The 24083-nt window shown below is 36.1% G+C and overlaps 2 protein-coding genes across 51 annotated transcripts in view; one reads left to right on the forward strand and one right to left on the reverse strand.

Moving 5' to 3' along the window:
- ANKIB1 (ankyrin repeat and IBR domain containing 1) overlaps positions 1 to 24083 on the reverse strand; it is a 264755-nt gene that overhangs the window by 157478 nt on the left and 83194 nt on the right. The gene's annotated exons all lie outside the window — the stretch shown is intronic.
- The window catches only part of KRIT1 (KRIT1 ankyrin repeat containing), a 46152-nt gene that overhangs the window by 2479 nt on the left and 19590 nt on the right, over positions 1 to 24083 (forward strand). For all 50 annotated transcript variants that reach the window (XM_019031206.4, XM_019031196.4, XM_055346605.2 and 47 more), the window contains 11 exons: positions 1601 to 1704; positions 2587 to 2746; positions 5976 to 6068; positions 7193 to 7322; positions 8086 to 8329; positions 8809 to 8924; positions 9141 to 9284; positions 17034 to 17190; positions 17884 to 17991; positions 20725 to 20881; positions 21650 to 21801. In XM_019031206.4, the coding sequence (XP_018886751.2) occupies positions 1603 to 1704; positions 2587 to 2746; positions 5976 to 6068; positions 7193 to 7322; positions 8086 to 8329; positions 8809 to 8924; positions 9141 to 9284; positions 17034 to 17190; positions 17884 to 17991; positions 20725 to 20881; positions 21650 to 21801 (1563 nt within the window). In that variant the 5' untranslated portion in view covers positions 1601 to 1602. The remainder of the gene's footprint in view (positions 1 to 1600; positions 1705 to 2586; positions 2747 to 5975; positions 6069 to 7192; positions 7323 to 8085; positions 8330 to 8808; positions 8925 to 9140; positions 9285 to 17033; positions 17191 to 17883; positions 17992 to 20724; positions 20882 to 21649; positions 21802 to 24083) is intronic.

Genomic DNA, 24083 nt, shown 5'->3' on the forward strand with positions numbered 1-24083 from the left:
TTTAATCTTAGGCTAAAGTTTATGTAAAATGCCAAAAGCTACTGTATTTTAAAAGAATTTCTTCTTAAGGTAATTTTACAATCATAAGGCACTTTTTAATTATTATTTAGGGAAGTGAATTAAAAGTTAGAGTGACATTTTCAGTGGCAGTGGAAGAAACAGGATAAATTACTCTATCGCCTCTCAAATAACATTCAAAACCGTTTCTTGAAAATGGTCTATCTTGAGAGTTGCAGCAGTAGGGAACTCATTAAATATGAACAGGTAATTTTAATGCCTAATGGTTTTTAAAAAACTGAAGAAAGTTCATCTCAACATAGCTGGGAAAGAAACTCTTTCTTTAATGTTCTTTTAAAAATTTACTGACAAATAAATGGGGAGAAGCTTTTTCAAAAAAAGATAAAAAATAATCAGTACAGAAAGATGCACTTTAGTATAGCCATGAAAGAAATTTATTCAATGAAGAAAACTATTATACAACTAAGATTGTGGTTGAAATTCACTTGTTGGAAATTGCGCAATGGAGACTTAAGATTTAGTGGGACAAAGTATATGCATATACACACACGCGCACACACACACACAGTGAATATATTTGGAATAAAAAATTTGGATTATTGACAGGTGTGGTGGCTCACGCCTGTAATCCGAGCACTTTGGGAGGCCGAGGCAGGTGGATCACTTGAGGTCAGGAGTTTGAGACCAGCCTGGCCAACATGGTAAAACTCCGTCTCTACTAAAAGACACAAAAATTAGCCGAGCATGGTGGCACACGCCTGTTAATTCTGGCTACTCAGGAGGCTGAGGCAGGAGGGAGAATCGCCTGAACCCGGGAGGCGAGGGTTGCATTGAGGTGAGATTGTGCACTGCACTCTAGCCTAAGTGACAGAGCGAGACTCTGTCTAAAACAAAACAAAACAAAAATTTGGATTATCAAGGAAATTGATAAGGGAAATGGAAAAGATTCTTAAATCACCTTCAGAAAGCTTTTATCAACTGACCAAATAGTTTTGGTTCTGTGATAAGCAACTCCAAAGAAAATTACATACTACGCTTTAGCTCATCCAAATGTCTGATATCAAAGTTATCCTTGCTAAAAGTTCTGGGGTAAATGTCAATGGATATAAAACATCTACCATTTCCGGCTTCCAAACTGTTAACAGTATAACTAACATTCACTTTTGTAATTTATGGAAAAAGTGTATATTATTCTGAATCACTATTTCAAGTCATCATTTACAAGGTATTTTATAATCATCATCACTTTTTTTTGGCCCCAAAGGCAGATTCTTACTATGCAGTTAACACCTATGAAAATGTATAACCCTATTTTAAAATGAAAAAAGAAATACAAAGGAAATCTTAAATTATCAGCTAAGGTTTTGAGTAGTTGAACAGTAAAGATGCAGTCAAAGTCATTCCTGGCTTGCCTTTTAGGCACTGTATATTCTAGGATAGAGAACATTTTATTTTTTTTTAATTTTTTCGACATGATTATGTGGAAATAAAAGTTTTCAATTTAAGATGCATTACTTTTTTTATCTTGCCATCATATGTGTCATTTAATCTTTCAAAGGATTTTTTTATTTGTTTTGTAAAGCAATGGGAAATCCAGAAAACATAGAAGATGCATATGTTGCTGTGATTCGTCCAAAGAATACTGCCAGTCTCAATTCTCGGGAATACAGAGCTAAGTCATATGAAGTAAGAACATTTAATAATAATTTATTTCTACCATTGAATGTCATTCTGTATTATCATTCACATATAAAGCCTTATTATATCTTGAAAATTTGTATTAACAAGCCAATTATTTTAGGTCTCTGCCCATTATTTTGTCTTTTTTCTGCCGCGTGCCTTTTGACCATTTGCTGTTCATTGACATGTAGGTTATTAGATATTAAAGGTTACTTGTTTGAGTTTTTCTTACAATATATAGCTTTCAGTTTTCTTACAGTTTGTGAAATGGCTCTCAAAAATTAAAAAACCACTGCAAATTCAGCTCACTTAAAATTTCAATCCAAACTTTGTTTTTGGTTATTTTTCCAAATAACTATTTTTAACAATTTGTTTTAAAATACTTTTTTGCCTTAAATTTTTAGACAATTAAATTACTTTTCTGTACTGTTGAATCGTATTTATTAGTAAACATATAATTAAGGCTATATGTACATACATATACATATATATAACTTGTTACTTTTTTTATGCAACAGATTTCAAGCAATATGAAATACTTCTAATTTAACCTAATTTATCTAGCATTTCCTTTAAACTGCTTTTTTAAGGTTGTGTGAAACCTGTTAAAGGGTACTGTAGGGTTTCTGAGTAGGCTACTGCATCAGCAGTGCTGTGGCTTACCATTTCTCACTCCTGGCTGCACTGTAGAAGCATCTTAAAACTGTAAGAACCAGGCCCCAGACATTCCCATCTGTGTGGGATGGGGCTGGGCATTGCTATTGTTTTAAAGCTTCCCAAATTATTCTAATATGCAGCTAGAGTTGAGAAAGACTGCTAGCTTACTGTAGTATTCTAGGGCAAGTAGACTGTATTTTAAGCTTTCTCTTAATGTTTTTCTCATCTAAGATTTTGTTGCATGAAGTTCCCATTGAAGGACAGAAAAAAAAGAGAAAGAAAGTTTTATTGGAAATGAAACTTCAAGGCAACAGTGAAATAACGCAAGGCATATTGGATTACGTAGTAGAAACCACCAAACCAATTTCTCCTGCAAACCAGGGTATCAGAGGTAGGAAACTTCTTTTTTAAAAAATACATTGTTTAAAATACTTGTGGAGAAAGATTCTTTTAAAAATATACACATATTAAACCAATTTCTTTTTATGTTCCTTTGCATTTAACAAACTTGCAAAAAAAACTCAAGTGTTTTTTAAGGTACACCCAAGCCCCTTCAAGATGTAACTTGACAAATTTTTTAAAAGTTGAGAAGTATTTAAAGAATTCACAATGTTGATGTGAAGTGTAGTTCCCTAGGTAAGTATCTTTTAACTACTATTCCTATTTCTCTACTTAATGACAGAGGAAACTATACTCATCTCTCCAAAACTAAGTAAAAGTTCATGTTCATGGATTAGGGAAAGTCCTGTAAATTACCAAGTAGCAGAGGTTTTCTTCCTATTTGGTCATAGAAAGAAGACCTTTTCAGAAAGTCAAACTGAATTGTGGAAGTATTAACCCTGAAAGATTGAGGCCCCATTTAAAGTATTACATAATAGATAGATTAAAAATTAATGATCCATTTTCTCAGGCTGTAGAAACAGCCGTCAAACGTTACAGAAACTACAAACTATATCCAAGATTCAGTTACTACAATTTAAAAAGTAAAACCAATTCAGTCAAGCAGCAGTAGAAAACAATTGTTAGTGAAGTAAAGCATACCTCTCTATGCCTGCTTTTTTGGTTTTTCAAAGCTTATTCAGTGTACATTTTTACAGGGATTAGTTATCTGATTCATCTGTTTCAGTACAGAGATGGTTTTTGTTGCAGAGATACAGCCAAATACTGTGGTTTGATTTATTAGTTATTTGGGATATTTGTTTTCTAGAGATACATAACTGAGCTATAAGCCTGTGTTTCATAACTTTTGGCGGTACCATTCACTGTATTTTAGCTCCCTGATAGGTTACTTCCCCTCATAGAGCCTGAAGAGTTTTTGTGGGTTGGGACTGTAAGCATTTTAACTCAGGATTATAAGTAGTTCCTACTTATAAGACGTGAGGCGCAGTGGCTCACGTCTGTAATCCCAGCACTTTGGGAGGCCGAGGTGGGTGGATCACGAGGTCAGGAGTTCGAGACCAGCTTGGCCAATATGGTGAAACCCCATCTCTACCAAAAATACAAAAATTAGCCCGGTGTGGTGGTACACGCCTATAGTCCCAGCTACTCAGGAGGCTGAGGCAGAAGAATCGCTTGAACATGGGAAATGGAGGTTACAGTGAGCCAAGATTGTGCCACTGCACTCTAGCCTGGGCGACAGAGTGAGACTCCGTCTCAAAAAAAAAAAAAAAAAGTTCCTGCATATGATCTGTGATAAACACTCCGAGTCTCACAAAGAGAATCCCTTTTCTCTAATTACCAGATTCACTGTATAATAAGATGATCATGAAAGCAATCTTAGCTTATTAAAAAGGTGGAGGGAGCTATCCTTTTTTGGGAATCAAGGCATGTGAAGACTCTCTTTGGATGCCACAGATTGGTCAGTCTTATCTACCTCAGTCTTGGACTTCTCTGATAAATTTTCATCTGAACTTATTCTACTATTGCCAGATTGTTATAGTTATCAGCATCTATCCTGACACCAAATCCCTGAGACAGAAATCTGATTAGCCTAAATCACATATTTGAGCTGACAAATCATTATAGACCTAAGAAAGTCATAATTTGTTGTGAATTAAATAAGCTCAGCCACTAGGTCCATTTACCCAGAGGGATATGGAAGAGATCTCACTGTTAACAAAAAACTTCCCCTGGTCCAGAGGGCTGGGTACTTTCCCTTAGGAGGAGTTATGAGTGACAGTCACCGTGAAACATATCTAGCACCATTTTGCCCTGTATACTCAGACATAAAATGTACTAATATATTTTCAGGGAGCTTTTAACAAGAAATTAAAGTCGAAAAGTTTAATGTATTAATGAGCCATACTGTATCCTGAATATCCTATTTGTTTTTCTAAATCTATGAAATATTTTTGAAGTAATAAGATTCCTTATATAAACATCACATGAAAATCACAAATGACTATTAGCAGTAGTTAGGCTTAAAATTTTTGTACTGTGCTGTATGTCATTTACAAAGCACTATCACACTTATACATGAAATTCTTAAATTGGTCCTGTCGATAGGTAGTGATTTTCACATCTATAAAATGGGAATGGAGGCATAGGCTGTCTCCTCCTATAAGCATTTCCATTGGTAGAGGAATTAGGACTAGAACCTTCATCTCCTAACTTGTCAGTGCTTCCCTGCCCCACTGACAGATCTCATAGTTAGATATATAATTTGCAAAATAGGCATTTAAATAATGGATCGTAACTGGATTTGGGGAAACAGCAAGGCAGGAAAGATTAAGTAGAGACGAGACTTCAAGCCAGACAAAGGAAATAGTGCCTCTGAAGTATATTAGAATGTTGTTCTGTATCTAGCACTTATATTTTGTACAAGTGTTCATTTTGTAAAATAATTGGGGGCTATAATATAGAAGGTCTTAATAATCACAAATATTGGCTTTGATATTTTGTGAATAAGTGTATCTATTTGAAGTCTTATCATTTACCTGCCCACAGAAGGCATCACACCTGCCTACTAGGCATTTCTACCTGGGGCAGGAACGAGGTTCTGTTTCTTAGTGTGAGGAAATTGAAAGCATTGAAAGTATAACAAAGGTCTAGAGAATGAGGGGTTTTAGAATTCAAGACTTGTAGGTTATTATTTATTAATAACTTACTGCCAATTCAGGAAAAACATTAAGAATGGTAGTTACAATTTAGAACAATAGTTTGTAGCCCAATCAGATTTTAATAAAACCTGAAATTGAGGATGGAGGTTAAATATTAAATGAAGAGCCACTAAACATTAAGACTTTGAAACTTACATATGCCAGAATATAATAAAATTCTTACTGTCTCTATTCTAGATGAGTGAGGTGGTATATGCATATTGACTCTGCAGAGTACATTGTTGTTCTGCCTTCTCAGCTCTTAGCAGAACAGTTTTCCTAGCTATGCTTAGGAAGCTTCTCTTCTAGGGGTCAAGACCAGGACCCTAAATCTACAAGGATTGTCCACAGAATGATTTTGCATTTATCAGTTTTTATTAGTACATATAATAAAATTGACTTAGTATATTTCAGTTCCTCTTAATGCTGCCTTTTAAGGTATCTGTTTTCTAATTCTCAAGGTAATTTATAAGATTTGAAAGTGTATTATTTTTGTTTTGCTAACTTTTTAAAAATGATTAGGAAAACGAGTTGTACTAATGAAAAAATTTCCTCTGGATGGAGAGAAGATGGGCAGAGAAGCGTCATTATTTATTGTTCCATCAGTTGTCAAAGGTAAAGTCTAAATGTATCTTACAAATCTTTATATACTTTAGATGCTAAGTAAAGGTCTATTGAGGAAGTTAAGAATTTGCATTCATAGTTACTACTATAATATTATAAAATACATATTTTAAAATTAATAGAAGGGAAATATGTTACTTAAAGATGTTTTGATTTCAAAATAATATACAGGCTTCTTGGCTCAACAGTAATGTTTTTGTTTTAGCTTTTAAAAGGATGAAGAAATGAGGAGGGAAGGCATAATTGAAATTTAAAGTGCTCAGGTTACAATAAAGGATTTTTCTAAAGATATGCCATAGGTAAAATAAAAATTGATCCTTAAGTATTCTGGAAAATTAACAGATTATGATCAGAACCTATCTTGTATTTGGGACAAGAATCAATAATAGTTCTAATATACTCTGCCTAATAGTAATATTTTTAAGAAGGAAATCTAATGTGAAAATGTAATATTTTATTCCTTTGGCACCCTGGCATAATAAACACATTGTGTTTCAGTACAGACCTTGCAGCCTATAATTTTGTGACCTTGGACAAATCTCCTCTTTAATCTTTAGCTCTTTATTTGTAAAATAGGGACAGTATTGCTATCTACTCCCACTTGTTTCATGGTGCTGGAAAAATTCAATGAGGTATTAGATACGAAATCACCTTGGAAACTATAGAGTACTAGCATCATGTAAGATAGTAGTAACACTGACGATATATTAATCACCCACCATGGACATCCCATCAGCCTGCTGCTACACAGTGCTGACATGTATTTTATTAGCCAGCTGTAGCATTCCAGATATATTTTTCCATGCATACTTAGGTTAAAAAGTTCAGTATCTTAAGTAGCATTGGAAATCTTATTAATGAGTTTTACAACATTGTTGAGGAAGATAAAGAGGAAACAGTTTCTGCAGTCCTCCAAAATTCTAAATGTTGCATTTACCTGAGTGGACAAGATCACAGAGCTAGTCATCACTTGAATCCAGGCCTTCTAATTCCAAATCTAGAACAATTTATTTTATACTTAACAAGTTTTCATTTTCTAACATGTATTTTTAGATGAAAACATGCAGATGTAAACCTTTTATATGGTAGCATAATTCTTCATTTTTCTTTTTCAGATAATACTAAATACACATATACCCCAGGATGCCCAATTTTTTACTGCTTACAAGATATTATGCGAGTCTGTAGTGAATCCAGTACTCATTTTGCTACACTTACAGCAAGGATGTTAATAGCCTTGGATAAGTAAGAAATGCCGTTAGAAGTATCTTTTAATTAATCAAATACATGTTTATAGTAGAAATTAGTTCTGATAGATACAGACACTTTGAGAAGAAAATAATGAAAATAATATATGTATTAAAAAATGGTAAGTTTTTCAATTCTAATATAAAAATGAAAAACCCGACGATAAGGTTGTCCTGGTCTGGGTACAGCATGTTAATTTTATTTTTCAGAAATGGCAAACACTGCCCTGGCTTAAGAATTAAGATTTACCTGTTATGAAACTATACATTTAATGTTGAGTTACTCTTATCAGTGAAGAAGTCATTCAACCTCTTATGCCTTTGTCTTTCTGTAAGAACAGGGCTAATGTCACCTACATCTCAGTAGTTTGAATTTTAACAGTACTTTTATGTTTTTTGAAAGGAGTTTTTATTACTATAATGGCACATACATTTAAAAAATTTATTTGCTGTATCCATTAACAAAACTTTTATTAATAAATGAAGTATTTGTATACTGACTTGATCTTTATAGATCATATGAACATATTATCACATGTGCCCCTAAAGTATGTACAGTATTATGCATGTTTTTTTGTTAAAAAAAATCAATTTGCAATATAAATTTTAAAAATAATAAAGTACTTAACTAACACTAAATTAAAATTATAAAAATCTGAAGGTAATATTCACAAGTGTCATATATCAGAGTTAGATAGTAATCTATCTTTTTCATCTTCACTTTCGAATGGCTACTTCTACCTGTTTTTTTATTTTGCCAGGTGGTTAGATGAACGTCATGCACAATCTCACTTTATTCCAGCTTTATTCCGACCTTCTCCTCTTGAGCGGATAAAAACTAATGTCATAAATCCTGCATATGCTACTGAATCAGGTCAGACAGAAAACTCACTACATATGGGCTATAGTGCACTAGAAATAAAGAGTAAAATGTTAGCCCTAGAGAAAGCAGATACCTGTATTTACAACCCTTTGTTTGGATCAGATCTTCAGTATACAAATCGGGTAAGAGTTGAATGAATTTTAGCTCTGATTTAAAAGACGTTTTATCTCAAGTGTAATTTTTTTTCCTGAGATATATACATCTATTACTAATTATAAACATGAAGGCCTGGTGCAGTGGCTCACGCCTGTAATCCCAGCACTTTGGGAGGCCAAGGAGGGTGGATTGCCTGAGGTCAGGAGTTCGAGACAAGCCTGGCCAACATGGTGAAATCTCGTCTCTACTAAAAATACAAAAATTAGCTGGATGTGGTGGCGTACCCCTGTAGTCTTAGCTACCCCGGAGACTGAGGCAGGAAAATCGCTTGAACCTGGGAGGCGGAGGTTGCGGTGAGCTGAGATCGCAGCACTGAACTCCAGCCTGGGCAACAGAGCAAGACTCATTCTCAATAAATAAATAAGTAAAAATTTAAAATATAAACATGTAAACATTAAGATGACAAAGCTCTTAATGGGTTTTTGTTATTGTTTTCCCTTTCTAGGTAGATAAAGTGGTAATAAATCCATACTTTGGTCTAGGAGCTCCAGACTACTCAAAAATCCAAATACCTAAACAGGAAAAATGGCAGAGAAGCATGAGCAGTGTCACAGAAGACAAGTACTGTTTCGGTTTTACTCCACATTGCTTTTATAAAAACTTATATTCTAATTTAAAGTATTGTTTAAAATTATATATGCAATTTGTATGCATTGTAGTCACTATTGAGTTTACAGCTGCTTGGTGATACAGAGCTTTCATAGATGTGTCACATTTCTTTTGAAACAATTTTTACAGTCCTGTTTGTATTTTTCAAAATTTCTTTTTAATGATTAGGGAACGACAGTGGGTAGATGATTTTCCTCTCCACCGAAGCGCCTGTGAAGGAGATTCAGAATTACTAAGCCGTCTTCTCAGTGAAAGATTTTCAGTCAACCAATTAGATAGTGACCACTGGGCACCCATTCATTATGCATGCTGGTAAATGGAATATTTATTTATTTTCTTTTTAGAAAGAATACATTTTTTATTATAAATGTTAGTGCTTCTTTTCAAGACTGTTCTCATTCCAAATACTTTTTCTCTACCTGTTTCCCTTAGGAGTTTTCTGTTTTGATCTTAGATGATTGTATATGTGCCAATGTTCAGAATTGTAAGGTCTGCCCCATGGGGAACGTACTGTTAGTGTTCTTAGGCATTGCCAGGTCATATAGTAGGATACTTAACGACTAGTAAATGTCACTGTAGAGTACAAGGTCACTTATTCACCCTTGCAGTTGCTCTTGTTTTGCAGTTTCTCTTGTTTTGTATTGGGATTATGTCATGCTTATCTTTACTGGAAGTTTGCATGTGTTAACTACTTACGATTTGACCTTGCGTCTTGTTATAAAAGTATCCTTTTAGTGCTTTGAGAAACTGGTTATCAAGAAGCCCTCAAAAGCCTTCATTAGAACCACAGCTTTCCATTATGTTAGATACTAGTGTTGGGACAGGATTGGGGTTAGCTCTTCCCACTAGTTGCCCAGTGTAGCTCTTGGTCTCCTTCTCTCACATAATTATTTTTCCCCTCAGTTGGGCTGAGTTGTTAGTATTTAGAGTAGTAGTTAACTGTTTACCATAAGTCATCTTCTAGAAAGGATATAATGAAGTTTTTTACATTATTTCTGTGGGAAAGTTGCTCTTCACCTATTGTTTAAAGTAAGCTTCCTTGGCTAATTTAAGAGGTACCGGCCAGGTGCGGTGGCTCACACCTGTAATCCCAGCACTTTGGGAGGCCGAGGCGGGTGGATCACGAGGTCAGGAGATCAAGACCATCCTGGCCAACATGGTGAAACCCCGTCTCCACTAAAAATACAAAAATTAGCTGGGCGTGGTGGTGCACGCCTGTAATCCCAGCTACTTAGGAGGCTGAGGCAGGAGAATCGCTTGAACCTGGGAGGCAGAGATTACAGTGAGCTGAGATTGCACCACCGCACTCCAGCCTGGTGACAGAGTGAGATTCCATCTCAAAAAAAAAAAAAAAAAAGAAGTACCACGTTAATAATTGCCTTGTTAAATGTCCACAGTGTCTTAGTTGTATTAGATTGAGCAAGGTAATTCACTTTACCTCTCTGCATCTCAGCTTATTTATGCATATATAAAATGCAATAGATCATTTCTAGAGTTTCTTCCAACTCAAAATTCTTTTGATTTTTCTGATTTTAATATTTGTAATCAAGCAGCTAACTATAGTTGCTTTATATGTTTGTGTGTGTGTGTGTGTGTGTGTGTGTATATATAAAAAGATCTTTTTTCTGTTTCCTTAAAAATATGCTCTTATATTTCTTATTACATGGAATTTTTGTATTAAGAGTTACTCTAATTGTCTTTAACTGAGTTAATAGTTGTTTCTTTAGATTACCAGAAAATACTGGCAGCAAAAACAATACTAAAAGAAATCACATGCAGCCGGGTGCAGTGGCTCACGCCTGTAATCCCAGAACTTTGGGAGGCCAAGGTCGGCGGATCACGAGGTCAGGAGGTTGAGACCATCCTGGCTAACACCGTGAAATCCCGTCTCTATTAAATATACAAAAAATTAGCCGGGTGTGGTGGCGGGCGCCTGTAGTCCCAGCTACTTGGGAGGCTGAGGCAGGAGAATGGTGTGAACCCGCGAGGCGGAGCTTGCAGTGAGCTGAGATCACGCCCCCGCACTCCAGCCTGGGCAACACAGTGAGACTCCATCTCAAAAAAAAGGAAAAAAAGAAATCACATGCTTTACCAGGAGCTAAATAAAAAGAGGTAGAGAATATAGTTCAGATTCCAAAAAAGTATACTATAGATTTGGAAAAGGCAAAGGCAGTAAATTTTAGTTGAGGAATCCCAAGTTTATATTTGACTGTATAGTTGCTCGTTTTTGTGGCAGGGGTGTTTTTTTCCCCCCCTCTAATGAAAGAATGGTAATATTTTCAACTATTACATAAAAACAAAAGCATGGCATTGTATTTAATATGCTTTGGAATGTACCTATGTTTTAGTACCATTTTTAGTTCCTAAAATATTACCTTTGGCAAGTTACTTTATGTCTCTAAGGGTCTGTTTCTTTATCTATACAAGATGGGCTTAAAAATGGTACCTTCCCTAATAGTAAAAGAAAAATTACAAGTAACGTGCTTTGAGAGCACATAATGAGCACTCAATAAATCTTGGCTCTTAAGAATAAGTGTTGGCCGGGCGTAGTGGCCCACACCTGTAATCCCAGCACTTTGGAAGGCCAAGAAGGGCAGATGACTGGAGGTCAGGAGTTTGAGACCAGCCTGCCCTGGTGAAACTCTGTCTCTACTGAAAATACAAAAAATTAGCTGGGCGTGGTGGCAGGCACCTGTAATCCCAGCTGCTCGGGAGGCTGAGGCAGGAGAATCGCTTGAGCCCAGGAGGTGGAGGTTGCAGTGTACTGAGATCCCACCACCGCACTCCAGCCTGGGCGACTGAGTGAGACTACATCTCAAAAAATAAAATAAAAAAATAAATATTGTAAAAATGTAAAGATTTTGATGTCTGAATCTAAAATTTATTAATCTGTAATATTTTCATTTGCAAATTTTTGTTACTTGAGTATGCCAAGGAAAAGAGTTTTATACTTGGATAAATTAATTTTCTGTCAGCTGGATAATCAAGTTTAATATAACAGGAGTAGTATGGGTCACCTTGCAATACTGTTAGTTGGATGCCTCATTTAATTGACGTGAATTCAAATAAAGAATGATTTAACTATTCAGTAAAGAACTTAAATTTATCTTGGAAGTATACTCTTATTCACTAACTGGTACAAAGACCGAGGAGGGGACACTGGGCTCTTGACTGTGATACAGTGAAGAGACTAGGGTTTAGTCCTATTTTTGTAAGACAAGATATTTTACCTCACTTGGTCTCATTTCTCATCTTTAAAATGAGGGTTTTAATTAGATTAGTGGTTCTCAAACTTTTGGGTCTCAGGATACTTTTTCACTCTTAACAGTTACAGGATTCCCAAGAGTTTTTGTTTATGTGGATTAAATCCAGTGTTAAGATATTAGAAATAGAAACTGAAAAATATTTCATGTGTATTAAAAATAACAATACCTATATATGTTAACATAACACAATTTAATGAAAAAAGTAAGAGTTTAAAATTCAAGATTGGTAGCCAGACATGTAAAAACCATTCTTTACTTTCTAGAATCATCATTTTCCCAAAATGTTTAAAATGGCTTTAACCCCATGTAGAGAACTTAACAGCCACTCAGTAAATGTCTCACTGACATTTCATATTCTCTCACTTCTTTATTCTTCCCGTACCCCTATGCCAGACCCTCTATTTTGAATCAAATCAGTGTCTTCTTTCTCTGATAGTACTTTCAGACTTCAGATCATTGTTAGTGTTTTTCAAACTGTGATGATTTGGCTTCCTACAAATTATTTCATCCAATTTCACTTGGAGCTTCACTGTATATTAACTATCTGTACTCTTTGTTTCATTCAGCCTTTTAGTCCTCCCCTTTCAAGCTATTCTAAACGTTTCTACTCCTAAGTACTTAAACTTTCACTACTTTCTTTTTCTACTTTCATAATCCCTATACTCCTTTTTGCCCCCTGTTTTCAAAGAAAATTTAAGGCGTCAGAAATGTTCTTCTCTATCCCTAATGATCACTTTTTGTCCCCATCTCTCTCCTGTATCATAGGGTATACACGTAAAAATTCTTCTTATTCACCTTAAATTCACTTTTCTTTTTCCACACCTACTTTCTTCTTTTCCTCAAACATGCATGATTCTCTTCCTTCTTGAAAGTTGCTTTCACCTGAACCTACTTCTTTTAGCTACCATCCTGTTTCTTTCCTTCCTTTCACAGCCAGATTTCAAAGGTGAGTGGGAGACACACTCTGCTTTCTCTTTTTCACTCTTCATAAACCTTAACTTTTTCTGAATTTTTGATCTGTTTCCCTGCTCTGCAGCATTTAATTCTTGACTACTTTTCATTCTAAGAACAAATTGGAGTTGAAAGAGCATAATGGAGCTATAATGAAGGTCAGTAAAAATGCAAGGTATTATTGATATCTTATCATTGCTGTGGAAACACTCACTGGCCTCCATTCTGTGATCCAGACCTGTGTCTTAGTAGTAGTACTACTAAGATTCAGAAAACGGGCTTCTAACTCTGGCTAGTCACCATGAGACGTTGGGCAAGTTAGTTAACTGCATCAAGCTCCATTTTTCTCTTCTGTGCAATAAAAAAGTACCTCTGCCTACTTTATAAATTTCTATGATTATATTAAATAATTATATAAGAAGGTAGCTGGGAAATTTTAAAGCATCGTACAAAATGTATGTTTGTATTATTTTTATTATTACTTCTCGAATTGCTACCTCACTATCTTTTCCCTTTTAGATGTATTTCAGTGTTCTAAGGTGATCACATTTCTCTAAATTCATTCTCAGATTTCATCCATTCTTTCAGACCATTTAATTCTTTTCAGTGAGATGATTTTACATATTCCCAAATAGATACTCTAAGCCTTTGCCTTCCGCCTAAGTAGTTTCAAGTTGCCTACTAAACATTTCAGTCACTTATCTTTTGTATAGAGGGCACTTTGGAGAATATAAAGACGCTGTCCCTACCCTCAAGGAGCTTCCAGGCTGATAGAGAAGAGGTGTGGATAAACAAGGATGAAATTAGGTAGAATGAAATAACTCACAAAAAAGAAGCAAAAATAGAATGCTAAAACATAGTGGGAATATAGAGAAGATAGATTTTAAACTGTTTCAGAGGCATAATGGAATTTAACCTGAACGAAATCAGGAAGGGGGAAAGGATGTCTTAAGAATAGCAAAGAACATTGTGGCTTTGATTTGCATTTCTCTAATGATCAGTGATATTGAGCTTTTTTTCATATGTCTCTTGGCTGCTTGTATGTCTTCTTTAGAAAAGTATCTATTAATGTATTTTACCCACTTTTTAATCGGGTGGTTTTTTCTTGTAAATTTGTTAAGTTTCTTATAGGTGCTGGATATTAGACTTCTGTCAGATGCATAGTTCGCAAATATTGTCTCCCATTCTGTAGGTTGTCTGTGTACTCTGTTGATAGTTTCTTTTGCTGTGCAGAGCAGCTGTTTAGTTTAAGTACCATCTCACACCAGTCAGAATGGCTATGATTAAAAAGTCATAAAAATAACAGATACTGGCAAGGTTGCAGAGAAAGGGAACGCTTATATACTGTTGGTGGGAGTGTAAATTAGTTCAACCATTGTGAAAAGCAGTATGGCAATTCCTCAAAGAGCTAAAAACAGAACTCCCATTTGACCTAGCAATCCCATTACTGTGTATATACCCAGAGGAATATAAATCATTTTGCCATAAAGACACATGCACACACATGCAATGTTCATTCCAGCACTATTCACAATAGCAAAGACAGAATCAATCTGAAGGTCCATGATAACAGATTGGTTAAAGAAAATGTGGTATGTATACATCATGGAATACTATGCAGCCAGAAAAAAGAACAAGATCTTGTCTTTGCAGGACCATGAATGGAGCTGGAGACCATTATTTTTAGCAAACTAACGCAGGAACAGAAAATGCTACGTGTTCCCACTTATACGTGGGAGCTGAATGATGAGGACTCATGAACACAAAGAAGGGAACAGCAAATACTGGGGCCTCCTTGAGGGTGGAAGCTGGGAGGAGGGAGAGGAGCGGAAAAAATAATTATTGGGTACTAGGCTTAGTACCTGGGTGGTGAAATAATCTGTACGACACACCCCCATGACAAGAATTTACCTATATAACAAACCCGCACATGTACCCCAGAGTGTAAAATAAAAGTTAAAAAAAGAATAGCAAAACCTGAGCAAAACAAATCACCTGAGTAAGGTGTAGGATGAAAGTGTCTGATTTGGAGTTTAGAAAAGACATAGTATTTGTGAAGGGGAAGAAAGGAAAAACAGATGGAAAATCAGTTCTAAAAATGGGCTGTTTTCCCCTCAGATGTTCCATATCTAAAACCAAAACCAAGTTCCCATTCCTCCTCCCACCTCACCCTCTTATTTCCACACAACAAATTACTTTCTATCCTTGCTTCAGAGTGCAGCCTTACATAAGTCTTTGGCTGTAACCAAGAGGTTGACTCACTGTGTGCGTATGCATTGTACTCTTCTGAGACCTTTGCTTACTCCTTTTCTGTCTACCTAAAATATTTTACCTCTCTTCAACATCTCTTCAGTTCTTTCCTATTTAAAAATTCAGTTCAGGCTGGGCATGGTGGCCCACGCCTCTAATCCCACCACTTTGGGAGGCTGAGGCAGGTGGATCGTTTGAGCCCAGGAGTTAGTGGCCAGGTTGGGCAACATGGCCAAACCCTGTCTTCCCACCTCCCCGCCGCAGCGCCCACTGAGACGGAGTCTTGCTCTGTCACCCAGCCTCGAGTGCAATGGCGTGATCTCTGGCTCACTGCAACCTCCGCCTCCTGGGTTCAAGTGATTCTCCTGCCTCAGCCTCCGAAGTAGCTGGGATTACAGGTGTCTGCCACCACACCCAGCTAATTTTTGTATTTTTAATAGAGACAGGGTTTCACCATGTTGGCCAGGCTGGTCTCGAACTCCTGACCTTGTGATCCACCCACCTCGGCCTCCCAAAGTATTGGGATTATAGGCATGAGCCACCACGCCTGGCCGAAACCCCATCTTTACTAAAAACACAAAAATTAGCTGGGCGTGGTGGCGCATGCCTGTAATCCCAGCTACTTGGGAGGCTGAGACATGAGAATCTCTTGAACCCAGGAGGCAGACATTACAGTGAGCTGAGATTGCACCACTGCACTCCAGCCTGGGCATAGAGTGAGACTCAGTCTCAAAAACAGTAACATTCAGTTGAAATTGTTCTTCTATCAGAGCACTTTACAGGACCATCTAGACTGAAATCATATCTGTTGTTTTCTGGAATTATATCTCTGGAGCTGGGATTACAGGCGTGCGCCACAATGCCCGCCTAATTTTTGTATTTTTAGTAGAGACTGGGTTTCACCATGTTGGTTAGGCTGGTCTCGAGCTCCTGACCTTGTGATCCGCCTGCCTCTGCCTCCCAAAGTTCTGGGATTATAGGTGTGAGTCACTGCGCCCAGCCTCTGATATTTTTTAAAGCATGGACAAACATTACCATACTTAAATTTTACAGCATTATGTAACTTATCCCATGTATGTTTTGCCTCAAATTACACTGTAAACCATTGAGGGTAGAGACCACATATTTATACATCTTTGTCTCTTCACATTGTCTAATATAGCAACTATGTATAGAATTACATCTTTGGGCCTATTTTGTAAACAGCCGGGCCTAAGTGAAAAGCATTCTTACTAAGTTTTCTTATATGAGTTACTTTCTGTTTCTGAAACTATATTTGACTAAAAATTGTATCTAACGTTTGTAGTTCACATGGGATGTTTCTCTGTCATCTGCTCTATCTTGTATTTGAGGTTATATTTTCTTCCAGTTTATCAGAAATAGAAACAGTTTAATTGAACCAGAATAATTAATAAGAAACCCCTAATCATTGAAAACATTATGTCAGTATCTTAATAATCCTTTGCTCTCTGTCCTAGAAAATTCTTAGATTTCTTTGAGATATCATCTAAAATTTGGATTTTTAAAAACATTTCAGATCTTTTTAGGTCAGTTTTTTTTTTGTTGTTTTTTGTTTGTTTGTTTTTTTATACAGGTATGGAAAAGTTGAGGCCACTCGCATATTGTTAGAGAAAGGAAAGTGCAATCCAAACCTTTTAAATGGACAACTTAGTTCTCCTCTTCATTTTGCTGCTGGAGGAGGACATGCTGAAATAGTACAGATTCTCCTAAACCACCCAGAAATTGATAGAGTAAGTTATTTTCCAGGTTTTTAAAAATAATATTCAAGCAGTGAATAACAAGTAATGACACTAAAATGTTAAATTGTATGTTTGAGAGTTCATCTGAAAAATAAAAATAAATTCCATTACTTTATAGAATAAGTAACGGAATATATGAGTTGTACTTTGTAGAATAAATAATGGAATATATGAGTTGTGCTTTTGAACATTTTTTTTTAGATTTTTTAAATACACCTCGCCTAAAATTTACATTAACCATTTTTAGGCGTACAGTTCAGTGGCATTAAGTACATTTACATCACCACAGTCTGTCTTCAGAATGTATGTAAAATTTAACCTCTTTTCATTTTATATTGTATTTCTCCAAAAACATCTTGAAAAAGGAAAAAGATTTTCCAGAATTTCATAAAGGAAATTCATAAAAAGGAAATATCATAAAGAGGAAAATAATAGTATTAAAAGTTTTATTATGTCTGTATCAGAACTTTTAAAAAACAGTCATCACATTGATTAGTGCTTTGAGTCTTTTATCTTGGCAACTCTTGTTTATTCTAAACATAATACATACCAGGTGTGGTTAATATTTACTTAGTACTTGACAAGAGTCTCTTTTTTATGCAACTGTGATTAATTGGATGACATTTTCCCTTAGAATACCATAATATGTAATGCCTTTTTCCCCCTCCCCACCCACATTTCTAGCATATAACAGACCAACAAGGAAGATCTCCATTAAATATTTGTGAAGAAAACAAACAAAACAACTGGGAAGAATCTGCAAAATTGTTGAAGGAAGCAATTAACAAACCAGTAAGAATTATCTTCATAGTTAGAGCCAGGCATAGTATTTAAATTAATACGATTTAAATTTGAGGATCTGTGGCAAGAGTGGAAAGACGATTAGATGGCTTATTTACTGCTATAAAACCTCATTGTAGGCCAGGCATGGTGGCTCACACCTGTAATCCCAGAACTTCGGGAGGCTGAGGCAGGCAGATCACAAGGTCAAGAGATCCAGACATGGTGAAACCCCATCTCTATGAAAAATACAAAAATCAGCTGGGCATGGTGGCGTGCACCTGTAGTCCCAGCTACTCAGGAGGCTGAGACAGGAGAATTGCTTGAACCCAGGAGGTGGAGGTTGCAGTGAGCCAAGATTGTGCCACTGTACTCCAGCCTTGGCGACGGAGCGAGACTTCATCTCAAACAAACAAAAAACCTCATTGTAGACTGTATTATCCCTAACATTTGGACATTTATTCTTGCATAACAAAATAAAACTTGCAAAAATAAGTAAATAAAACTTTCAGAACACTTAAAATTTTCATATAATTTCTACGCTTGATGTGTTGATTACACATAATTTTTTTTTGAGATGGAGTCTCGCTCTGTCACCCAGGCTGCAAAGCAATGGCGCGATCTCAGCTCACTGCAACCTCTGCCTCCCAGGTTCAAGCAGTTCTCCTCAGCCTCCTGAGTAGCTGGGATTACATGCGCCTGCTACTACGCCCGGCTAATTTTTTGTAATTTTAGTAGAGATGGGGTTTCACTGTTAGCTAGGATGGTCTCGATCACCTGACCTCATGATCCTCCCGCCTCAGCCTCCCAAAGTGCTGGGATTACAGGCGTGAACCACCGCGCCCGGCCTGATTACACGTAATTTTAATCTATTCATTGTCGCATATCCCTATACTTTGGCCTCTTAAGCAACATTTTATATTTTTAAATGAAAGCATTGCACATCATTCAGTCTCAGCTAGTTAGTTTATATATAACAGACTCATTTTCCTCCTCATAAAAGTAAAATAGGTGTTTCCAAGCTTTTTTATTCTGCTAACTCAAGCTGGCCTTTCCATCTAATTACAACTGGAAATAAACTCATAAATCGAAAATGCTGGCATACATAGCTATTAAAATAATAATTGTATTTAGAGGCATAAAGCTCAAATTAGTGACATTAAAATACAGAAGAATTAACAATGAGAAGAAACTCAATTATGCCTAAGAGTTATAATGATTATAAAAATTATTAATTTAATTATTTTTATGTTTATGAGACAGGGTCTCACTATGTTGCCCAGGCTGGAGTACAGTGGCTATTCACAGACAATCGTGATGCACTGCAGCCTCAACCTTCTAGGCTTAGGCCGTCCTCCCACCTCAGCCTCTTGAGTAGCTGGGACTACAGACATGCCACCACTCCTGGGTGTCATTAGTTTAAAAACTGTTTGAAATAAAAAGATTTATACCAACAAACAAAGGATAAAGGGTTTATACTAACAGATATAACCCATTTACCTAAGCCTCTCCAGGCATTAACCAACAACTATACAATAAGTATTTGTTGAGTATCTCTTTGGATTTAACATGACAAAGTGCTGAAAATTAGAAGGAATGTATGGTCTCTGCCTTTAATGTTACACACATACCACACACGCACGCATTTTGTCAAAACACTCCGAGAGCATAAGACAGAGTCAAGGAAATAGACAAGCAGTACAGGTACCCTTATGTTATACTTCATTGCAATTTATTTTCTAACTATGTAGTGTTAACTCATTTTTATCCCTGATATAATTTTTATATTGTGAATGAATAAGGTAGGAGGGGTGAAGTTCTTATATCCAAAGTGAACTGGCCTGGAAGTTATTTGGGGACATCAGTTACTTCCTATAACAATAAAAATCCATTGAGGATGCTACTACTTTCTGGAATTTTCTAAACTGGGGGAAGGAAACTGGCTCAAAGTTCATTGATAACTTTTACCTGCAAAGTGTTCCATCACAAATTCCTCTTAGGACAAGTTACTGGTGGTACACATTTCTGTTGTATTATATGTGACCCACTAGACTCGTGAAGTACTTGACGAACACTAGATTCAGTAACCAAGTTTGCATCTCTCGTTATGATGTTTACATTATACATTAAAGGCGCTAAAACATTCTGTCAAAAGAATTTGACATTGAGTATTTTTTTAAGTCATTCTCCTTAGTTTCCTAAACTTATTTCTGGAACATCCAGAAGAAAATATTTTAGAAAATACAAGTAATGGAGGTAAAAATTTTTTTTTGTTTTTTGTTTTTTGAGATGGAGTCTTGCTCTGTCACCCAGGCTGGAGTGCAGTTGCGCAATCTCGGCTCACTGCAAGCTCCTCCCGGGGTTCACGCCATTCTCCCGCCTCAGCCTTCTGAGTAGCTGGGACTACAGGTGCCCGCCACCACGCCCAGCTAATTTTTTTTTTTTTTTTTGTATTTTTAGTAGAGACGGGGTTTCACCATGTTAGCCAGGATGGTCTTGATCTCCTGACCTCGTGATCCGCCCGCCTCGGCCTCCCAAAGTGTTGGGATTATAGGCGTGAGCCACCGCACCTGGCCAGTAAAATGTTTTTAAAATATCACCAACAGATTCTCACTTAAAACAGTGTTTCTGATATTTTTCATGTTAGAAATCTATAATAAAGCACATGAAGTTGAAGGAAAGTATCTTGTTAGATTGTGATGTATAATTTTTTCAGTTGGTTACGTAAGTTATCGTTTCTTGTAGTATGAAAAGGTTCGAATATACAGAATGGATGGGTCATATCGTTCTGTTGAATTGAAGCATGGAAATAATACCACAGTGCAGCAGATAATGGAAGGAATGCGTCTCTCTCAAGAAACTCAGCAATATTTCACTATATGGATTTGTTCAGAAAACCTCAGTAAGAAAGTTTTTATTATGTTATAGTAAACCTCATTATTCCTTTTTGGGAGTGGGTTGGTAGAAAATACAACTTCTTTTTATTCTTGACTCTTAAATTTTGAAATAATACAATGTTCTTCTCTTTTATATAAATTATTAGTGTTCAAACTGCTGAAACAGGTAAGTCCCTGCCCACCCCCTTCCCTGCTTCATTCAAAGCATTTTTTAATAATTAAAAAACAAAACTTTTCTTCTATGGCAATGGCATTTGATTTGAATGCCATTAAATGTTGTGCTAATGCAACTTGCCTTTATTTTTTGTGTTCATTTTGAAATAATACAAATGTTCTTTTCTCTTACATTAGTTTTCTATTTAAAATCAACCTTTTTATTTAAAATCAACCTAATGACTATATATTTGTACCTCAAAGTATTACACATACATAACGAATTTGATTGATGTGATTGGTTATTTAATGGCTTAGTTGTATCTTTTTAACTAGGAATTCTACTTATGTCATAATTAAATAGGCTATAATGGAATTAAGGATTTCATATACATTTGATAAATTTTATGTAAGAATTATTTTTAATAATTATTATATTCTTGATAATAAGCAGTTAACCACAAATTGGGTAGTCATATTGATTAAAGTGTTAATTTTAGATTTAAATTTAATTTGTGATTATTCAGTACAGAAGTGCAGACAGTTTAATACAAAGTTTCTATGCATTGATATAATTGACTTTTTACATTATCATTTATAAAAGAAATGATGTTTTTCAGGCCTTCAACTCAAACCATATCATAAACCCTTGCAACATGTTCGTGACTGGCCAGAAATACTTGCTGAATTGACTAATCTGGATCCTCAAAGGGAAACACCTCAGCTTTTTCTAAGAAGAGATGTGAGACTTCCTTTGGAAGTTGAAAAACAGGTTTGCTTGGAAATCTTATTTACAGTTATTTAAATGCACAAAATCTGTTGAGTTTCTATTGTAAGCACTAGAGGCAGAAATTGTGCTTACATCCTTAAATCGATCCTTACATCCCTGTGATAATTGGCGGAGTTTCAGTTGATCTACTTACAAAGCCCTTGGTTGGGATTTTTCATTTTCACTCCCATTGTCTTAAGAATACAAAAGAAATAGGGAGCTATCCTAAAGAAAATTAGCAATCAGATGTGGAGCCAAATTATACAGGAAAAAAAATTGTTTAGACTAGTTAGGAAGTACACTGTCAAGGATAAACTTAATAAAGGGCTAATCAGTTGTATACATTTTGAAGGAAGAAAGAGAAACACTGGTGTGGAAGAGAACATCCTGGGTGGATAAGATTATACTTGCAAAGGGAACAATGCAAAAGTCATTCTCAACAGTCCATAAGTGGCTCATCTTTTTTTTTTGAGACTGAGTCTTGCTCTGTCTCCCAGGCTGGAGTGGCACAATCTCGGCTCACTACAATCTCCACCTCCCAGGTTTAAGCAGTTCTCGTGCCTCAGCCTCCCAACTAGTTGGGATTATAGGCGTGTGCCACCACACTCAGCTAATTTATTTTGTGTTTTTAGCAGAGATGGGGTTTTGCCATGTTGGCCAGGCTGGTCTTGAACTCTTGGCTTCGAGTGATCTGCCCACCTTGGCCTCCGAAAGTGCTGGGATTACAAGCGTGAGCCACTGTGCCTAGCCTAAGTAGCTCATCTTAACTCAAACAGAGAACTCTATACATAGTAAAAAATGAGAATAGTATTTACATTTGATAAAAAGAAGTCTGTCCAGACAAGTATATTTGGATTTGAACTACTGTGGATTTTAGAGAGGAAGAAGTGACATAATGCCATAAGAAGGATGAATGGGCCAGGCACAGTGGCTCATGCCTGTAATCCCAGCACTTTGGGAGGCCAAGGCGGGTGGATCACGAGGTCAGGAATTCAAGACCAGCCCGGCCAAGATGGTGAAACCCCGTCTCTACTAAAAATACAAAAATTAGGCATGGTGGCGGGCGCCTGTAATCCCAGCTACTTGGGAGGCCAAGGCAGAGAATTGCTTGAACCTGGGAGGCGGAGGTTGCAGTGAGCCAAGATCGTGCCACTGCACTCCAGCCTGGAAGACAGAATGAGATTCCATCTCAAAAAAAAAAAAAAAAAAAAAAGAAGGATGAATGGACAAGGGAGAGATTATAACAGCTTAAATTAGGCATGATAATCTAAATATGGTGAAATTGTTTCACAGTCTTACAATGTTAGTGAAGAAAAAAATAGAATACATTTCTTAATTCTTTATTCTCAGGGAATATTAAACAAACACAGTTAAAACAAATTTTAGCACAAGAAAATTTCAACAGCCATGTCCAAACTTGGTAAACATTTTGTACATAACTATATATATTGCTCCTTTTATATTATCAAGCCAAAGATAGAGTAGCTCCTCTCAGCCAAATATACTAGGAGTCACATAAAAATTGCTTATGAAATTTACCAAAAACTAAGGACTTCATTATTTGTTAAAAATGTGTTAGAATCACATTAATAGAATGAAAGGGAGGGAAGAAAACACATGATCATCTTAATTGATGCAGAAAGGCATTTGACAAAATCCAACACCCTTTCATGATTTAAAAAACTCTCAGAAAACTAGGAATACAAGCGAACTTCTCAGCATGATAAAGGGTGTTCACGAAAAACCCACAGCTAATATCATATTCAATGGTAAAAGACTGAAAACTGTCCCCCTAAGATAAGGTACAAAATTAGGATGTCCACTTTCACCAATAATCAAGACCTTAGTTTTTGGCAAATGACGTATACATAGGAACTCCCAAAGAATCCACAAGAAAGCTAGAGCTAATAAATTAATTCAGCGAAGTTTCAAGGTATAAGCTGAACACACACAATCTGTTGTCTATATACCAGCAAAGAATAATACAAGAAAGAGATTAAGAAGTCCATTAAAATAGCATCTAAGAATAAAACACCCAGGAATAAATTTAACAGAAGTTCAAGACTTGTACACTGAAAACTATAAAACATTGCTGAAAAATAAGACCTGATAACTGGAAAGACATCTCCATGTTCAGTGATAGGAATAGTTAGGGTCGTTAAGATGTCACTACTAGCAAAGTGATCTACAGATTTAATGCAGTCCCTAACAGTATTCCAATAGCTTTTTTTGTGAAAGTGGAACAGACAGTCCTCAAATCCACAAGAATTGCAAGGGGCCTCAAA

The sequence above is a fragment of the Gorilla gorilla genome, chromosome 6, assembly GCF_029281585.2.
Source record: "Gorilla gorilla gorilla isolate KB3781 chromosome 6, NHGRI_mGorGor1-v2.1_pri, whole genome shotgun sequence".
In the NCBI taxonomy this organism is placed as follows: Eukaryota; Metazoa; Chordata; class Mammalia; order Primates; family Hominidae; genus Gorilla; species Gorilla gorilla.